The 14,776-nt window shown below is 54.3% G+C and overlaps 1 protein-coding gene across 4 annotated transcripts in view; it reads right to left on the reverse strand.

Moving 5' to 3' along the window:
- Window positions 1-1,057: 1,057 nt before the first annotated feature.
- Window positions 1,058-14,776, reverse strand: part of LOC120242200 (major vault protein) — a 25,430-nt gene continuing 11,711 nt past the window's right edge. For all 4 annotated transcript variants that reach the window (XM_039247767.1, XM_039247770.1, XM_039247771.1 and 1 more), the window contains exons 4-15: window positions 10,253-10,376; window positions 10,019-10,150; window positions 9,699-9,793; window positions 9,174-9,410; window positions 6,737-7,018; window positions 5,519-5,763; window positions 5,187-5,384; window positions 3,876-4,262; window positions 2,949-3,065; window positions 2,671-2,797; window positions 1,961-2,149; window positions 1,058-1,306 (exon numbers count right to left, since the gene is read on the reverse strand). In XM_039247767.1, coding sequence (XP_039103698.1) covers window positions 1,088-1,306; window positions 1,961-2,149; window positions 2,671-2,797; window positions 2,949-3,065; window positions 3,876-4,262; window positions 5,187-5,384; window positions 5,519-5,763; window positions 6,737-7,018; window positions 9,174-9,410; window positions 9,699-9,793; window positions 10,019-10,150; window positions 10,253-10,376 — 2,352 coding nt within the window. In that variant the 3' untranslated portion in view covers window positions 1,058-1,087. The remainder of the gene's footprint in view (window positions 1,307-1,960; window positions 2,150-2,670; window positions 2,798-2,948; window positions 3,066-3,875; window positions 4,263-5,186; window positions 5,385-5,518; window positions 5,764-6,736; window positions 7,019-9,173; window positions 9,411-9,698; window positions 9,794-10,018; window positions 10,151-10,252; window positions 10,377-14,776) is intronic.

Here is a 14,776-nt window from a genome sequence, read left to right on the forward strand (position 1 = left end):
TCACTTACCTGTCCCATCAACTCTGAGCCGGCCCCACCCAGTGCTGTGGGCTCAACAGGCAGCCCCCGGCCTCAAGCTCAGACTTGAGCGGAGCCGCCGGCCACACAAATGCAACTCAACCCAGCAAGAGACCAGGCTCGTGGCGTCAGACCTCAGTGAGGGAAGAGGAAGGCCCAACAAGGCATCCGCCCTGTTCAGGAGGGGAATTGCTGGCCTCTTTCACAGAGATCAGAGAAGTTGCCTTCCCCAGTCACAGAGAAAGCAAACCCAAGCTCCTCTCTCCTCTCCACCCCCGGGATCTTTTTACTTTACTTAGTTATCAACCTAGTACCTACCGCTCTACCGGGGCAAAGGGCTGGTGCACCAGGCAGCCTCCTCTGTGCACCCAAACCTGATCATGCCTGGATCCTTCCCCCAGAAAGAGCTCTGCACTGGTTGCGGGGCAGGGTGGGAGGAGGGACCTCCTCCTCGAAGCTCGCGAAGAGCCCATACCAGAAGCCCAGAAAGGCAGTCCCGTTCTTGTGGCCCCTGGCCAGAGTCCTGACATCCCATCTGAGAGGCACAAGTGTATAGGCCTGTGGCTATGCAGTGTGACCAGCAGGTGGCGTGAGAGAGAGAGAGAGACAGACAGAGACCGAGAGTGAGAGTCCCAAGGGCTGGGGGGCTGGGGTGCGATGCAGGGGTGGATGCACCTGCAGCCAGAGGGCTAGGTTCCAAAACCTGCCCAGCCAGCGGGCTCCTGGAGAAATTAGCAGTGAGAAGAGATGTTGCCAGCATAGGGGCCATCCCAGAGAGGCCGCCTAGGCCGGCCCCGTTCTCCCCACTGCGGTATCTTCCCCGCCTGGGGTCTAAGATGGCTGATCGCCAAAGTCAGTTCACTAGTAAGACTTTGGGGTCACATCCCATGAGTGTGACTTCAGGGTAGTCTGATCCCTCCCTCAGTTTCCTCTGCACCATACAGGTGGGCACAGTGTCTAGTAGCTGCCTTGGGGATTCCAGAGGTGTCCACGATGCTCCCCTGGGACAGAGGCTCGAGGCCCAAGGTTTAAATGCCCAGAAATGTTTTATTTGTCGGTGTGGTACAGAGCTAAGGAACAACATGGTTGCCTCCGAGACTCTGAGGGGCAGGAGAGGACCGGAGAAGCAAGCCCTCTTGGGGGCTGGGCATGCCGGCTGCCTTTTTGGCTGAGGGCTGGGACTCAGAGCCTAGCCCCAGGAGCCCCAAGGCTGTGTTGAAGAGGTTGATGGGTGTGGAGCCGTCGGTGATGAGGGTTGACTTCAGGCCCAGGCTCTGGAGCAATTTCACCTGGAGGAGCAAGAGGAAGCAAGAACGTAGAGTCAGGCCCCTGTTCCTTCTCTTGGCTCCTTGGCCACCACCCACATTTATTGCTCTCTGCAGCTGTCACCCGAGCCATCCTCCTAGGATTAGTCAGGGATAAAAGTGGAGGTGTGGAAGGGGAGCCTGAAGGTTTCGCTGGGGCTTAGAAGGCCTGAAAGACCCGGCCCATCCAGGCTCGGTTGCGGCCATTCGGTCCTTTCTCTTCCTTAAACGCACTGAGTTCTGTTCTCCTTGGGTCCTTGCACGCGGACCCTCTCCCAGAGAGCTTCTGTCAACTCTACAGTGCCCTCAAGTGTCCCCTTGTCTGAGGGACTCTCCCTAAACCAACCAGCATCTCCTGGCTCGACTTCCTTCAAAGCCCTTGCCACAGACTGGAGTCCCATCTGGTGACCGTCCACCCCTGGGACTACAGCTCCCTGCTGAAGCTAGCGCAGTGCCCGGCCAAAGACACAGTGCGCGAGTGCTACAGGCGGGGCCACAGGACACAAGGCCGGTTCCATCTCCTCGCCCCTCTGACCCCAGCATCATCTTTCCAGATATGTCTGCCCCCGCTCTGCCTTCTTGGTTTCAGGTATGGTACATGTACACACACACACACTCCTGCCCCCTCCCCACCCTCACCTGCATCTCTGGCCCCGCCACAGCAAGGTCCCTGATGGTGCTGGGGCCCAGGGCCTCGGTCATCTGCTTGAACTTCTTCACCTCCACCTCCGCCAGCTGCTGGGCCTTGCTCACCTCCAGCTCCAACTGGGCCCGGGCATAGACCAGCTCTAGCTCTCGCACTTTCCGTACCCGCTGGAGCTCAGCCTCCTGGAAAGGGGGAGAACGCAGCATTCTTTCGATGGTGTGGCCCCTGGGAACTGTCCCAGCAAGTCACCCTAGCCAGCAACGCAGAGGGAACAGAGGCCAAAGGGGTGGAACTGTAAACTGTTACTCAATTCAGGCTCCCTTTTAGCTAGTGACTGGTGGGAGTCCTTAATCCAGGCCTTGGTTCCCTCATCTGTAAAATGGGGAGAATATCTGCTGCCTGAATGGGGTTTCAGGCATTAAAGAAGCCCGTGTGTGTAAGACACATGCGCCCCTTTGCGCAAAGCTGGCTAACGCCCGAGTGCACATTACACAGCAGACAGATGTCCCAAGGCCCAGAGGGGAAAGTTATCAAGTGAATAGACACAGGGCAAAGGATTTTCTAAACCACAGGGTATTTAAATAGGCTTTATATTGGGATACCTGCTCTCCAACCCCTTCCTTCAGGGCTGCAGGCAGCGATGGGGCTTCTTCCAGACCCCGCCCCCCAGGCCACGCCTTCCACAGGCCTGGCCCCCACTCACCGTCTCGATGGCCAAGGCCTCCGCTTTCAGCTTGGCCTGCAGCACGGAGCCTTCTCCCTCGATGCGCAGGGCCTCAGCGCGGGACTCCGCCTCGGCCTTGGCGGTCCCCGTGCTCTCCACGGCAGTGCTGGAGGGGCAGCCGGGGTCAGGGGACACCAAGAAGAGGCCCGGCCCTGCCCTCCTCCACCCTCACGGCTGCACAGCAGACGCCATACATCCCGGTCCCTCCACCAGCTGCGTTTCCAAGCCCCGGCCCTCTTCTCTGGCTCTCAACCCACCTCAGAGCCTCCAGCTCCAAGAGCTCCCTGCGAGCCTTCTCAGCTTCGGATTGGTCCAAGATCTTCTGCCTCTCCAGCCGGCCGCGGGCTTCCTGCTCAAGTCTCTGAGCTTCGTGCCTGGATGGGAGAGGGGACCGGGAAGACGCTGGCCATCTTCCAAGATGGGAGCCAGATCCCCAACAGGAGCCCCAAGGGCAGAGCCCGCCCGTCTGTTGGGTGCCCTCGGGAAGCACTCAGCGTGCAAAGGGAAAGGCGGTGTGCGCGCTGGAAGCCCGGCTGGATTGCAGGCCCCCGGGAAGGAGCGCACTTGTGACCCCAGGCCCTGCTTCCACACAACTGGCCCGCCAGTCGGAGAAACAAAGGGATGGGGTTGATTTCGGACAATGACAAGTTCCCTGCAAGTGGATGATGGGCCGCCAAGCGGCGCTGCTTCAGTTGGGGCAGAAAGAACGGGGCCCTGCAAGGAGGCGAGCTTTGGGGCTGAGGACGGAGGAGGAGCCTGTCTGAAGTGCTCTAGGGGAAGAGCGTTCTGGCCAGAGGGAACAGCCAGTGCAGAGGGCCCGGAGGAGGGAGCCCTGCTGTGCATCCGAGGGGCAGGAAGGAGCTGGTGGGATCGGAGCACGTGAGCCTGGGAGAGGCTGGAAGGTGAGGTGGGCGAGGCAGGCCTGGACCCCTGGTGCCTGGAAGGGCCACAGAACAAGTCGGCGTTCTAGCACAAGCAAGGTGAGAAGCCACAGGAGCGGGATGGCACCTAGTCGTACTCTAAGTGGGCCACACTATCGGCTAAGGGCGATAGCAGGCTGACCATGAGTGGGGGGTGGAGCACCTTGTTACCCAGGTCTGGCAGTGGGCCGAAGTAGGGACCCTGGAGAGGTCTAGCCCGTGGTGGGCACCGTGGGCAGCGGGGAGCCCCCCGGCCTCACTCACTTCGCAGCTGCCTCCTGGGAGTTGGTGGTGATCTCAATGGCCAGCTGGACGCTGCGCTGTAGGGCGTCCCTGGTCCTCTGGTCCACGGGCTCCACCGACTGCACGTCCACGCTGCTGACCACCAGTCCATTTTGGGGGAAGACGGCCCGGTCCCGGGGCTGGGGCAGGGCCCTGCCGTCGAGCCCCTTGGCTTCTAAGGTCTCGAAGCCAAAGACGGCAGTACGGATGATGCGGGCAGAATTCTTATGGAAGTCATCGAAGGTGACGGAGGCCACGGCCCCCCGCACCCGGGACGCAATGGCCTTGCAGGCGTCGCCCACGAAGTCAGGCACTGAGAAGAGCTTGGCTGTCTCTTGTGGGTCCTTCTGGTCACTCAGCTCGAAGTGCCTGTCAACAGAGAGGCCCAGAACAGGGAAGCCATCTTCCTCCGGGAAACAGCAACTCATCTTTGAAAAGGACTCATACGCCCACCTTCCGTGACTGGCCAGGGTCTCCGGTGACAGAGAATGAGGATGAGTGCCCAACATGTGCCCAGGTGAGGTCCCATTTCATTCTCCCAGCCACCCTAGGAGGTGGGGATGAGCATTCCCCTTTTACAGATGAGGAAGGAGAGGCCCAGAGAAGTTAAGCGATGGGCCCAAAGTCATGTCGTATGTGGCAAGCCAGGAAGTTGAACTTGGGCAGCGTGGCTCCAGGATCTATGCTCTTAGCTACGATGCTGCAGTGCCCTCCAGAGATGGCAGCACCCCGTCTGTCCCTGTCATGGTCCTGGCCACTCGGCCCAGAGGTGGGTGGGGCACAGCTGCTGTATGGGACTCCCCTCCCGCAACTCCAGTCGCTGCTATTTGAGCTCTAACTAGGTGCAGGCACTGCTCCAATTCTCACTGCATCCCTTCAACAGCCCTGTGAGGGTGATGGCGGTCATTTTCATTTTATAGATTGGGAAACGGAGGAAAGCACCGAGTCCCTTGCCCAGGCCCACAGCCAGCAAACCATCTGCCCACTCGCACTGGGTGTGTCCAACTGACATTTTTATAACCTTGGCAGTTACGTGGTTGGCTGAACACATGCTGAACTTGGCTGGGGAGCGTTCTCCTGCTCCCAGGAGGGAGTCTGCATCTTCCTGTCACCCCCCCTTGGGCATCAGACAGGATTTGCTTCTTGACCACGGTGGCACAGAGGACAGCATCCCGCACCTGCCGTGAGCCCAGAGCTGTGGGACGCCTGGCTCCTCCTCCCAGCTCCCCCCCTCCCGTGCCCCCCCCGCCCCCGGGCCACCAGCACCCTTGCAGGTCCCTGCCCACCCCTCACCAGTTGTAGGCTAGCTGCAGCTGCAGCCTGGCATGGTCAGCTGTTTCGATGGTGATGATGTCTGTGAAGAAGTCAGGCCCGAGCAGCAGGCAGAGTGCGCGGCGGGCGTGGGGACGCTTGGGCCTCCCGGCCGAGAGGGACAACACGGTGAACTGCTCTTCAGGACCCAGCGACACCAGCTCCGGCCCAAAGACCACTCTGCAGAGGGAGCTGGGAGTCAGACCCATGGAGAACCCCGCCCTCCTCATCCCCCTCAACTCCAGCGGCCCTTCCCGCCTCACCTCCCCCAGTAGCCTCCCCAGCTGTCCCCCACCCCGGGGCAGGCCCCTCACCGAGCTCTCTTTTCTCTGTAGTCATACACCTGCACAGCTGCGTTGTGAGGGACCCGGTAGCTAACCACGCGGGTCTTGTTCCGGAGAGGGGAGGGCTGAGGGGTCTTGGGCACCTCCTTCACACCCCTGTCTGCCAGCGGGTCCTGCCCCTTGTTCAGCAGCTCCTCCACCCCAGGAGGCAGCTCCTTCTCCCACAGGACTTCGTCCTGGGTCAGCATGTAGGTGCTTCCAATCACAGCTCGTACCTTGACAGAGGAGAACAGAGAGGGATATCACCTGAGAAGGGAAAAGCGGGGAAGGACGCAGCCAGCAGCTGGGGCAGGGGGGGTGGGGTGGGGAGGTGGTATGGTGCTGTGGTCACACATGGTCTCTGGAATGCGGCTGCATTCAGATGCACAGATGCACCGTCTGCTAGCTCAAGTCATCTTGGGCACACCCCTGCTCGGTTCGTCATCCGCCCAGAGTTGAGGAATGAATGACATCTCAGATGTCTAGTGCTGAGAACATGGCATGTGGTAAGGGCTTGATTATATTTCTTCTGGAATTTTCCTTCTTGGGGCACCTTGGAGGGCATCCTAGGGACAGATGCCCTCAATCCTAGGAAATAGGCAACATTCGCCAACACTTCCTAGAATTCTGAGCTCTCCTTCGAGGTTGGATTCTTAGAGAAAGAGGTCGGAGATGTGGTCCTATGTCAAACCAAGGTCAAGGCTTCAGATTGGCGGGGGGGGGGGGGGGGGGGGGGGGGGGGGGGGGGGGGGGGGGGGGGGGGGGGGGGNAGGGGGGGGGGGGGGGGGGGGGGGGGGGGGGGGGGGGGGGGGGGGGGGGGGGGGGGGGGGGGGGGGGGGGGGGGGGGGGGGGGGGGGGGGGAGAGGAAGAATTCCACCTGGATAAAGGAATGAGGAAGAACTTGGTTCTTGCTGTCCCCAGGCCATTCCCCGGTTAGATCTTTATGTTGGGGCCAGTTCTGCGCATCCTAAAACCCGGCTCATCTTCTCCCTTGGGGGTTTCTCAAATTTGAGGTTGGCTATTTACGACAAAGGGAAGGCAAATACTCCACAGAATGCCCTCATACCTACCAGCTGGCCAGCTCAGATGCCACCACCAAGGCTGTCGAAGTCTCTTCCCCCGTCTCCACCACGCACCTGCCCCATCAGCCCTGAGCAGGCCACCACCACGGCCACACCACAGGAAAGGTGGCCATCCCTCCGCCATTACCTTTCCAGTCTTGACATCCTGCACATAGATGCCCTCATTCTCGTCCAGAGGGATGGCCTGACGCTCTTCCACCACCTCTACCTTGGCAGAGGGCACGTACTCCAGGGGTCCGCGGATGAGCCAGTGGTCCCCAGCCTGGTGGGAGACTTTCTCCTCCTCTTCTCCCTCCTCCAGTGGCTGCAGGGCCCTCAGCAGCAGCCCCTGCTGCTCTGACAGCACATACACATCCTGGATGCCTCGCTCCAGTCTCTCTCCAGGCTGGAGGAAGAAAGACTTCTCGCCCTAGTGGAGAGACAAGGGTTAGAAGCCATTACCACCCAGGGTCATGGCTGCCTCTGATAGCACCTCTTTTGGTTCCTATAGCCACAGGGTTGTGATGAGGACAGGAGCCCAAAAGCACCCTCCGCACGTTCCCTCTGTAATACAGTGAAGCATTATCTGGACCACGCAGCTCCAATGCCCTCCGATCTCATCCGGTCAAACCTGCCCTTGATAAATCCCGTAAACTGTCAGGACCTGGACTCTCACAAGCTCAACAGTTAAGAATAAACCTTTGGGAGTGCCTGGGGTAAGCATCCAAACATTTTTTTTTTCCAAACATTTTTTTAATGGTTATTCATTTTTGAGAGACAGAGCACAAGTGGGAGAGGGACAGGGAGAGAAAGGGAGACACAGAATGGGAAGCAGGCTCCAGGCGCTGAGCTGTCAGCACAGAGCCCAATGTGGGGCTCGAACCATGAACTGTGAGATCATGACCTGAGCCAAAGTCAGACACTGAACCCACTGAGCCACCCAGGGGCCCCTTAAGTGTCCTACTTTTTTTTTTTTTTATGTTTTATTTATTTCTGAGAGAGAGAGACAGTGTGAGGAGGGGAGGGTCAGAGAGAGAGGGAGATACAGAATCCAAAACAGTCTCCAACGCGGTGCTTGAACCCACTAACCATGAGATCATGACCTGAGCCGAAGTCAGACGCTCAACCAACTGAGCCACCCAGGTACCCCAACTGTCCAACTCTTGATTTGGGGTCAGATCATGATCTCACAGTTCAGGAGTTTGAGCCCTGCATCTGAAGCTGGTTGGGATTCTCTCTCCCCCGCCTCCTTAGCGCCTCCCATGCACTCTTTCTCAAAAATAAACATTAAAAAAATAATAAAAGCTAAAAAAAAAATAAGAATGAACCCCTTGTTGCTCTTCATTTCTCCCAAGCCTTGTTTCCTTGGGATGCTGTTGTCTGGGCATTGGCAAACTCAGTTGTTGGGCCAAATAAATCTGGCCATTTCTTTTTTTAACTGTATATTTGAGATATAATCTATATACCATAAATTTTTTCCATTTAAAGTCCACAATTCAGTTGCTTTGGAAGATAGAGTTGTCCAATCATCTCTATGATCTAATCCTAGGGCCTTTTCATCACCCTGAAAAACCCTGTGCTCAATAGCAGTTACTCTCCATCCATCCCTACCCCCTATAACCACAAATCTATTTTCTATCACCACAGATATACCTATTTGGGACATTTTGTATAAAAGGAACCATACAGGGGCACATAGGTGCCTCAGTCAGCTGAGCATCCAACTCTTGATTTCGGCTCAGGCCATGATCTCATGGTCACGGGATCAAGTCCCCCATCGGGCTCTGCACAGAGCATGGAGCCTGCTTAGGATTCTTTCTCTCCTCCCCTGCCCCCCCAGTTTTAAAAAGTAAAATAAATGGAATTAAATAACATGTGGTCTTTTATATGTGTAGCTTCTTTGGCTTAGCATAATGGTTAACCATGTCGTAGCAGGTATTAGCACACGTTGATCATTAGTACACAAGTATCAATACACACTTATTTCCTTTTATAGCTGAGGGATATTCCATTGTGTGGATATGCCACAATTTGTGATCCACCGCTAGACATTTGGGCTGTTTCTGGAAGTAAAATGTTATAGGAACAGGGAGGCACTCGTTCAATTACAAGCCGTCCATGCTTTCGCTCCGACGGTAAAGTTGAATGTTCTCGCAAAGTCCAAAGTATCTACGATCTGGCCCTTTACAGAAAAGTGTGCTAATCCCTGTAGATAAGGGAGTTGGTATTGACGGAGGGAGGGTGGGTAAGAGAGGGGTGAGGGAGTGGGTGGGGAGAAGCGTAAACCAAGAGGTTTGTTTTATGTTAGTTGACAAGGTTTCCAGAACAGCAGGACTGGGAGGTGCTCCCAGAAGAAACTGTGGAAACGGAGGTCGGGGGCCACCAGGAGATCAGTGGGACCATGTCTCAAAAGACAGAACTAGGTGTCTGAAGACACAGAGGGAGCCAGAATAAGCTTGGTGCTTCTAGAACGTGTACCTGGGGTGGGAGGAGGGAAGGCAGAGGTCCCAGGGCCTCCTGCCACGCAAGGGCACTCACCCCCCCCCCCCCCAGAGCAGACCGCGGGGCAAGCTGGAGGCACTCACCTTGACCACACGCTTCTGCCCGAGCTGGTTCTTGCCATCCAGTCCGACCGGGTCAAGAATCACACAGTAGTTGTGGGGGCCCAAGGTGGTGATGGGCACGACCCCCAGCACCTCCTCGTACACATCTGGCACATGGGCCTCCGTGTCCTGCACGGTCACCAGCCACTCCTCCCCGGTGCGACGGGTCACTCCTCTCAAGTCCCGGAAGTTCTGCCGGGCCCGCAGGTGCAGGGCCGTCTGTGGACAGAGGTCGGGGCGTTTGGGGAAACCGATCTTCCGTTTCCTCGGGGGACCTGGGCGTCCTACTGGCCACTAAGTGCTCCCAGGCCTGAACGCCAGCCTCTGCCAACCCACGAGGACCTGTTAACCCTCTCGGAGGATTCAGGAAACTCCTCTGCGTTTTGTTTTGTTTTTTAGTGGCCCTAGAAATATTGCTTCTCTTTCACGTTCACGTCCTCCGTCACCATTCTCTGCCACTCAGAGTGATCCCTATCCCAGGGTCCCTTAACCCCCCAGAGCACAGACCTTTTCTGTGAGGATCACAGCGTCCACCAAATCCAGAACCTCCTCAAACACTCCTGGGAGATACGCCCCCACGGAGCGCACCAGCCATTCTTCTCCTGGGCAAGGAAAAGGGTGGGGGTTGGGGGGGGAGAAGCCATGTCAACATGACAGCAGGGGGCAGGGGAGAGCCCTCACGGAGGTGGGCAGCAGGGGGCAGCCCCCAAAAGCTTACAAGAGAGATCCCAGGGAAGCCCTTCCTCCCAGACTGCCAGTGGCCATCCCCAACCCTGTGGGCGGAGCACGGCCTGTCCATCCCCATCAGCACCCCTTGTCAACCCCACCTGTCACCCTCTCCTTGCCGTCCCGGTCCCAGCACTCCTTGCGGGCCCTCAGCCGCAGGGCCTGGTTCTGCCTGATGACTGTGGCCTGGATGATCTCTAAGACCTCCACCTCCTTCCGGGGGATATATGTGCCTGGGGAGGGAAGAAGAGGCTGGAGGTGAGTAGCTGTCAGAGCTATAACAGAAAGGCCGGGAGCCTCTGGGCCCGTTCCTCTGGCCAACGGAAGGAACTTACCAGGTCCTTCAAATAGCCACTCATCTCCTGCCACCACCTTCTCTCCATTCTTATCCTCAAAATCCAGCAACGCCTTCAGATGGAGGGCAGTGTTGGGCATAACCACCTGCAGTGGGGTGATGTCCTAACAAGGGAAGAAGGGAGGTTATGGCACATCCAGTACTGTGACCCCAGGAGTCAGGCCTGATACCCTGGAGGTCAGAGTCCACAGCATCAGCCTTGACAGGTCCCCAAAGAGCCATCAAGTGGAAAGTACAAGGTAGGGGTCGTCCCGAAGCCATCTGAAGAACTAAGACAGCTGCCTGAGCAAGAGGAAGCTACTACCAATGAGCCAAGAACACATGATCCTGTGTAGGAAGTGTTCCTAAGTGGTTCTGAAATTAGAAATCTAGGCTGGGAAAGTGGGAAACACCTCAAGGTCTAGTGTGCCCGGCAAAGTGCGGAAAGTAAGAAAGTGGGAGGCCTGGACAGCTGTAACAGGCACGTTTTGGCACGTGGCTTTGGCGTCAGAATGGCTTCCTGATCACAAGATAGTCGCCATACTCCAGCCATCATGCCTCCTCTCATCAGGAAGGGGGACCCGGCAACAAGTATCCAAACCTTTTAGAAGTTTGTAGAAATGTTTCTAAGAGTAGGACTTCACTTGCCCTTTGATCTGAGGGAGGCAGGAAAGGATGGAAAGAGGCTAGAAGAGACATGCCCAAGGTCACACAACTAGTGAGGAACAGGATCATGACTTGAACCTCAGTCTTTAGTGAAGCTTAGCTGTCTGCTGCTCCTTTCTCTGACTGGAGTGGCCAGCGCAGAAAGGCCGAGCAACTCTACTCTCCCCGCTGACCACACGCTGGGCTGGAGGCAGGCAAGTCCTTCTTTGTGCATCTTCAATGGGCACAGCACCAGCTGATTGTAGTAGGGGTGGGCTACACACACACACACAAAACCTGTCTTTCTGGGATTGGAAGTCCCAGCAGGTGACAAGACAGATACAGACCCCCCTCTTCAAGCACACCATGGACAGTGTCAAGGGAGAGGCTTTGGAAGAATCTAGAACAAGTTAGGAAAAGTCCTCTAGAAGTGACATTTGAGCTGGTGCTCAAAGAAGAGCTGGCTTTTGAGACAAAGGTGCAGGAAGAGGAAAAGGTGAGCATTCTGGAAGGAGTGTGTGGGTTTTTCACCCCCCACATCTGCTCTATCATCATTTCTGTTCCACCAAAATGTATGTCTGCCTTTATTGCTGTCGTTTCCCTCACCTGAGCCACCAACATCTCTCGCCTGGACAACGGAAAGATCATCCTAATTTGTCTCCTGGCTGCCACCCTTGTCTCCTTACAGTCTGTCCCCCATGCCACTGCAGGCTTCCAGCTCAGGTGACTGGGTACCTAGTAGTATCGCCACAGAAGATGGGGAATGCGGGAGAACAGATTTGCGGGGAAGGGAAAGTGCCAGGTTTGCATGTCCAGTAGGAAGTGGCTGTGGGAGGTCCAGGAGGAAGCCTCCTAACAGGCAGCTCCCGGCGACAGTCCGGGGGTGGGTGTCTCCAACATAGCCGATGTGGTCAAGGCCACGAGAGCACGAGAGGACACACAGGAGGTTCAGGACAGAAGCTGAAGGCGGTGGGGGGGGGGCAGGGGAGGAGAGCGAGACATCTAAGAAGATGGAAAGAGACATCCACAGAGTACAGGAAGACAAGTTTTACCGGGGGGAGGGGGGGTAGAGGAAAAAGAAAAAGTGTCTTTTTTCCAAGTGCTTATTTTGAGAGCAAGAGAGTGAGCGAGCAGGGGAGGGGCAGAGAGAGAGGGAGACAGAGAATCCCAAGCAAGCTCCATACCATTAGCGCAGAGCCCAATGTGGGTCTTGAACGAACGAACCATAAGATCATGAGCGGAGCCGAAATCAAAAGTTGGACACTCAACCAACTGAGCCACTCAGGTGGCCCCAAAAGGCAAGTTTTCATAAGAGGGCGGGTCAACGATGGTTGTGGCTAAGAAGACCCATGAGACACAGAATGTCCATCCAGGTTAGGGAGTAGGAGTTGGAGGGCTTGGGGCTTTGTGAAAGCTAAGTTCAGTGGAGGTGGGAGTGGGGGCCAGATGCAGGGGCGTGGGAGGAAATGGGGCAGAGGACATCAAGCAGTTATCAGAGAGTAAGTATGAAAGGAAAGCAGCAGCAGTAAAGAGCTAGAAATTGGATTTATAGATAGGGCCCTCACAAAAGTTCATACTTTTACATTTAAATTTCGTGTGCATATCCTGGGACTCAGCAATTCTTAATAGTTTCTACTCTTAAAAAACAGCAAATGCTATACGCGCCTGGCTGGCTTAAGTTGGTAGAACACGGAACTCTTGATCTCAGGGTTGTAAGTTCGAACCTCAGGTTGGGTGCAGAGATTACTTAAAAATAAAATCTTGAAGGATATCTAGGTGGCTCAGTCAGTTAAGTATCTGACTTTGGCTCAGGTCACAATCTCACGGTTCCTGGGTTCAAGACCCCACATTGGGCTCTGTGCTGACAGCTCAGAGCCTGGGGCCTGCTTTGGATTCTGTGTATCCATCTCTCTCTGCCCCTCCTCTGCTCACTCTCTGTCTCTCAAGAATGAATCAATGTTAAAAAAATTTTTTTTTAATTAAAAAAATAAAATCTTGGGGCGTCTGGGTGGCTCAGTCGGTTGAGCGCCCGACTTTAGCTCAGATCATGATCTCACGGTTCGTGGGTTCGAGCCCCACATCGGGCTCTGTGCTGACAGCTCAGAGCCTGGAGTCTGCCTCGGATTCTGTGTCCCTCTCTCTCTGCCCCTCTCCTGCTCATGATCTGTCTCTCAAAAATAAATAAATGTTAAAAAAAAATTTAGGGGCGCCTGGGTGGCTCAGTCAGTTAAGTGTCTGACTTCAGCTCAGGTCATGATCTCATGGTTCATGGGGTCGAGTCCCGCGTTGGGCTCTGTGCTGACAGCTCAGAGCCTGGAGCCTGCTTCAGATTCCATGTCTCCCTCTCTCTCTCAGAAATAAATAAAACATAAAAAAAAAATTTTTTTAATAAAAAAAATAAAATCTTGAAAAAAATGTTTTTAGAAGCACACACAAAAAAACAGCAAACAGGAACACGCACAGACAAGGATATTCGTCGCAACACTGTTTTTCTTTATAAATTGGAAACACCAGGGGCGCCAACAGTTGGTTTAGTGTCCGACTTCAGCTCAGGTCATGATCTCACAGTCTGTGGGTTTGAGCCCCGCGTTGGGCTCTGTGCTGACAGCTCAGAGCCTGGAGCCTGCTTCGGATTCTGTGTCTCCCTCTCTCTCTGCCCCTCCCCTGCTTGTGTCTGTGTCTCTCAAAAATAAATAAACATCAAAACGTTTTTAAAAAATAATAACTTGGAAACACCATAAATGATACTCAACAGGAAAATAGCTGAGCTTTTATACATCATATGGAATGACATAAAACAAACAAGACTTATGTAACAATATGCAGAAGATCATTCAAAATACACTGGCAAGTGACAATGGGATAGCTTTATGCAAACAGGTTATAGTCAATATGAATTTTTTCACATATACTTATGTTAATGCATAAACATACCTGGAAGCATAGACCCCGAACGGATGACAGTAGAGGAGTCTGGGGGATGGCGAGCAGAGATTGGTGGTGGAAGTCACGAAGGAGCTCACAGCCTTCTGAATGCATTCTTTAGAATGAAAAGCTTCCACAAGTAAGCCTTTAAGGGCAGAGAAGGATGGAAGAGGCAGAGCATGCTTATTGGCCAAGAGACAGGCATCAGTAGTGGAGAAATTAAAGGCAGAGGAAAGAGAAGCTCTAGGTCGGGGGACAAGGTTAAGTATTGGACTTCGGCTCAGGTCATGACCTCATGTTCAGGAGTTCGAGCCCTGCATCGGGTTCCACGCTGACGATGTGGAACCCGCTTGGGATTCTCTCTCTCCCTCTCTCAAAAGAAATAAATAGATAAACTTAAAAAAAAAAAAAAAAGAGACTGAAATATATAAATTTGCCCAAGGAGGTGAAAGACCTGTACCCTGAAAACTATAAGACATTGATGAAAGAAATTAGAGGAGACACAAATGGGAAGATAGTTCATGCTCATGGATTAGAAGAACAAATATTGTTAGAATGTCCACACTGCCCAAAGCAATCTTTGGATTTATTGAAATCCCTATCAAAATACCAACAGCCCTTTTCAGAGAACTAGAACAATCCTAAAATCTGTACGGAACCACAAAAGACCCCGAATAACCAAAGCAATCCTGAAAAAGAAAAAGCTGACGGTAGCACAATTCCAGATTTCTAGTTCTAGTACAAAGCTGTAGTGATCAAAACAATATGGTACTGGGACAAAAATAAACATAAACCAATAGAACAGAACAGAAAGCCCAGAAACAAAGCCACAACTATATGGTCAATTAAATGGTAAAGGAGGCAAGAGTATGCAATGCAAAAAAGTCTTTTCAACAAATAGTGCTGGGAAAACAGGACAGCTACATGCAAAAAAAAAAAAAAAAAAAAAAAAAAA

The sequence above is a fragment of the Hyaena hyaena genome, unplaced genomic scaffold (assembly GCF_003009895.1).
Source record: "Hyaena hyaena isolate Hyena2069 unplaced genomic scaffold, ASM300989v1 scaffold_306, whole genome shotgun sequence".
NCBI lineage: Eukaryota > Metazoa > Chordata > Mammalia > Carnivora > Hyaenidae > Hyaena > Hyaena hyaena.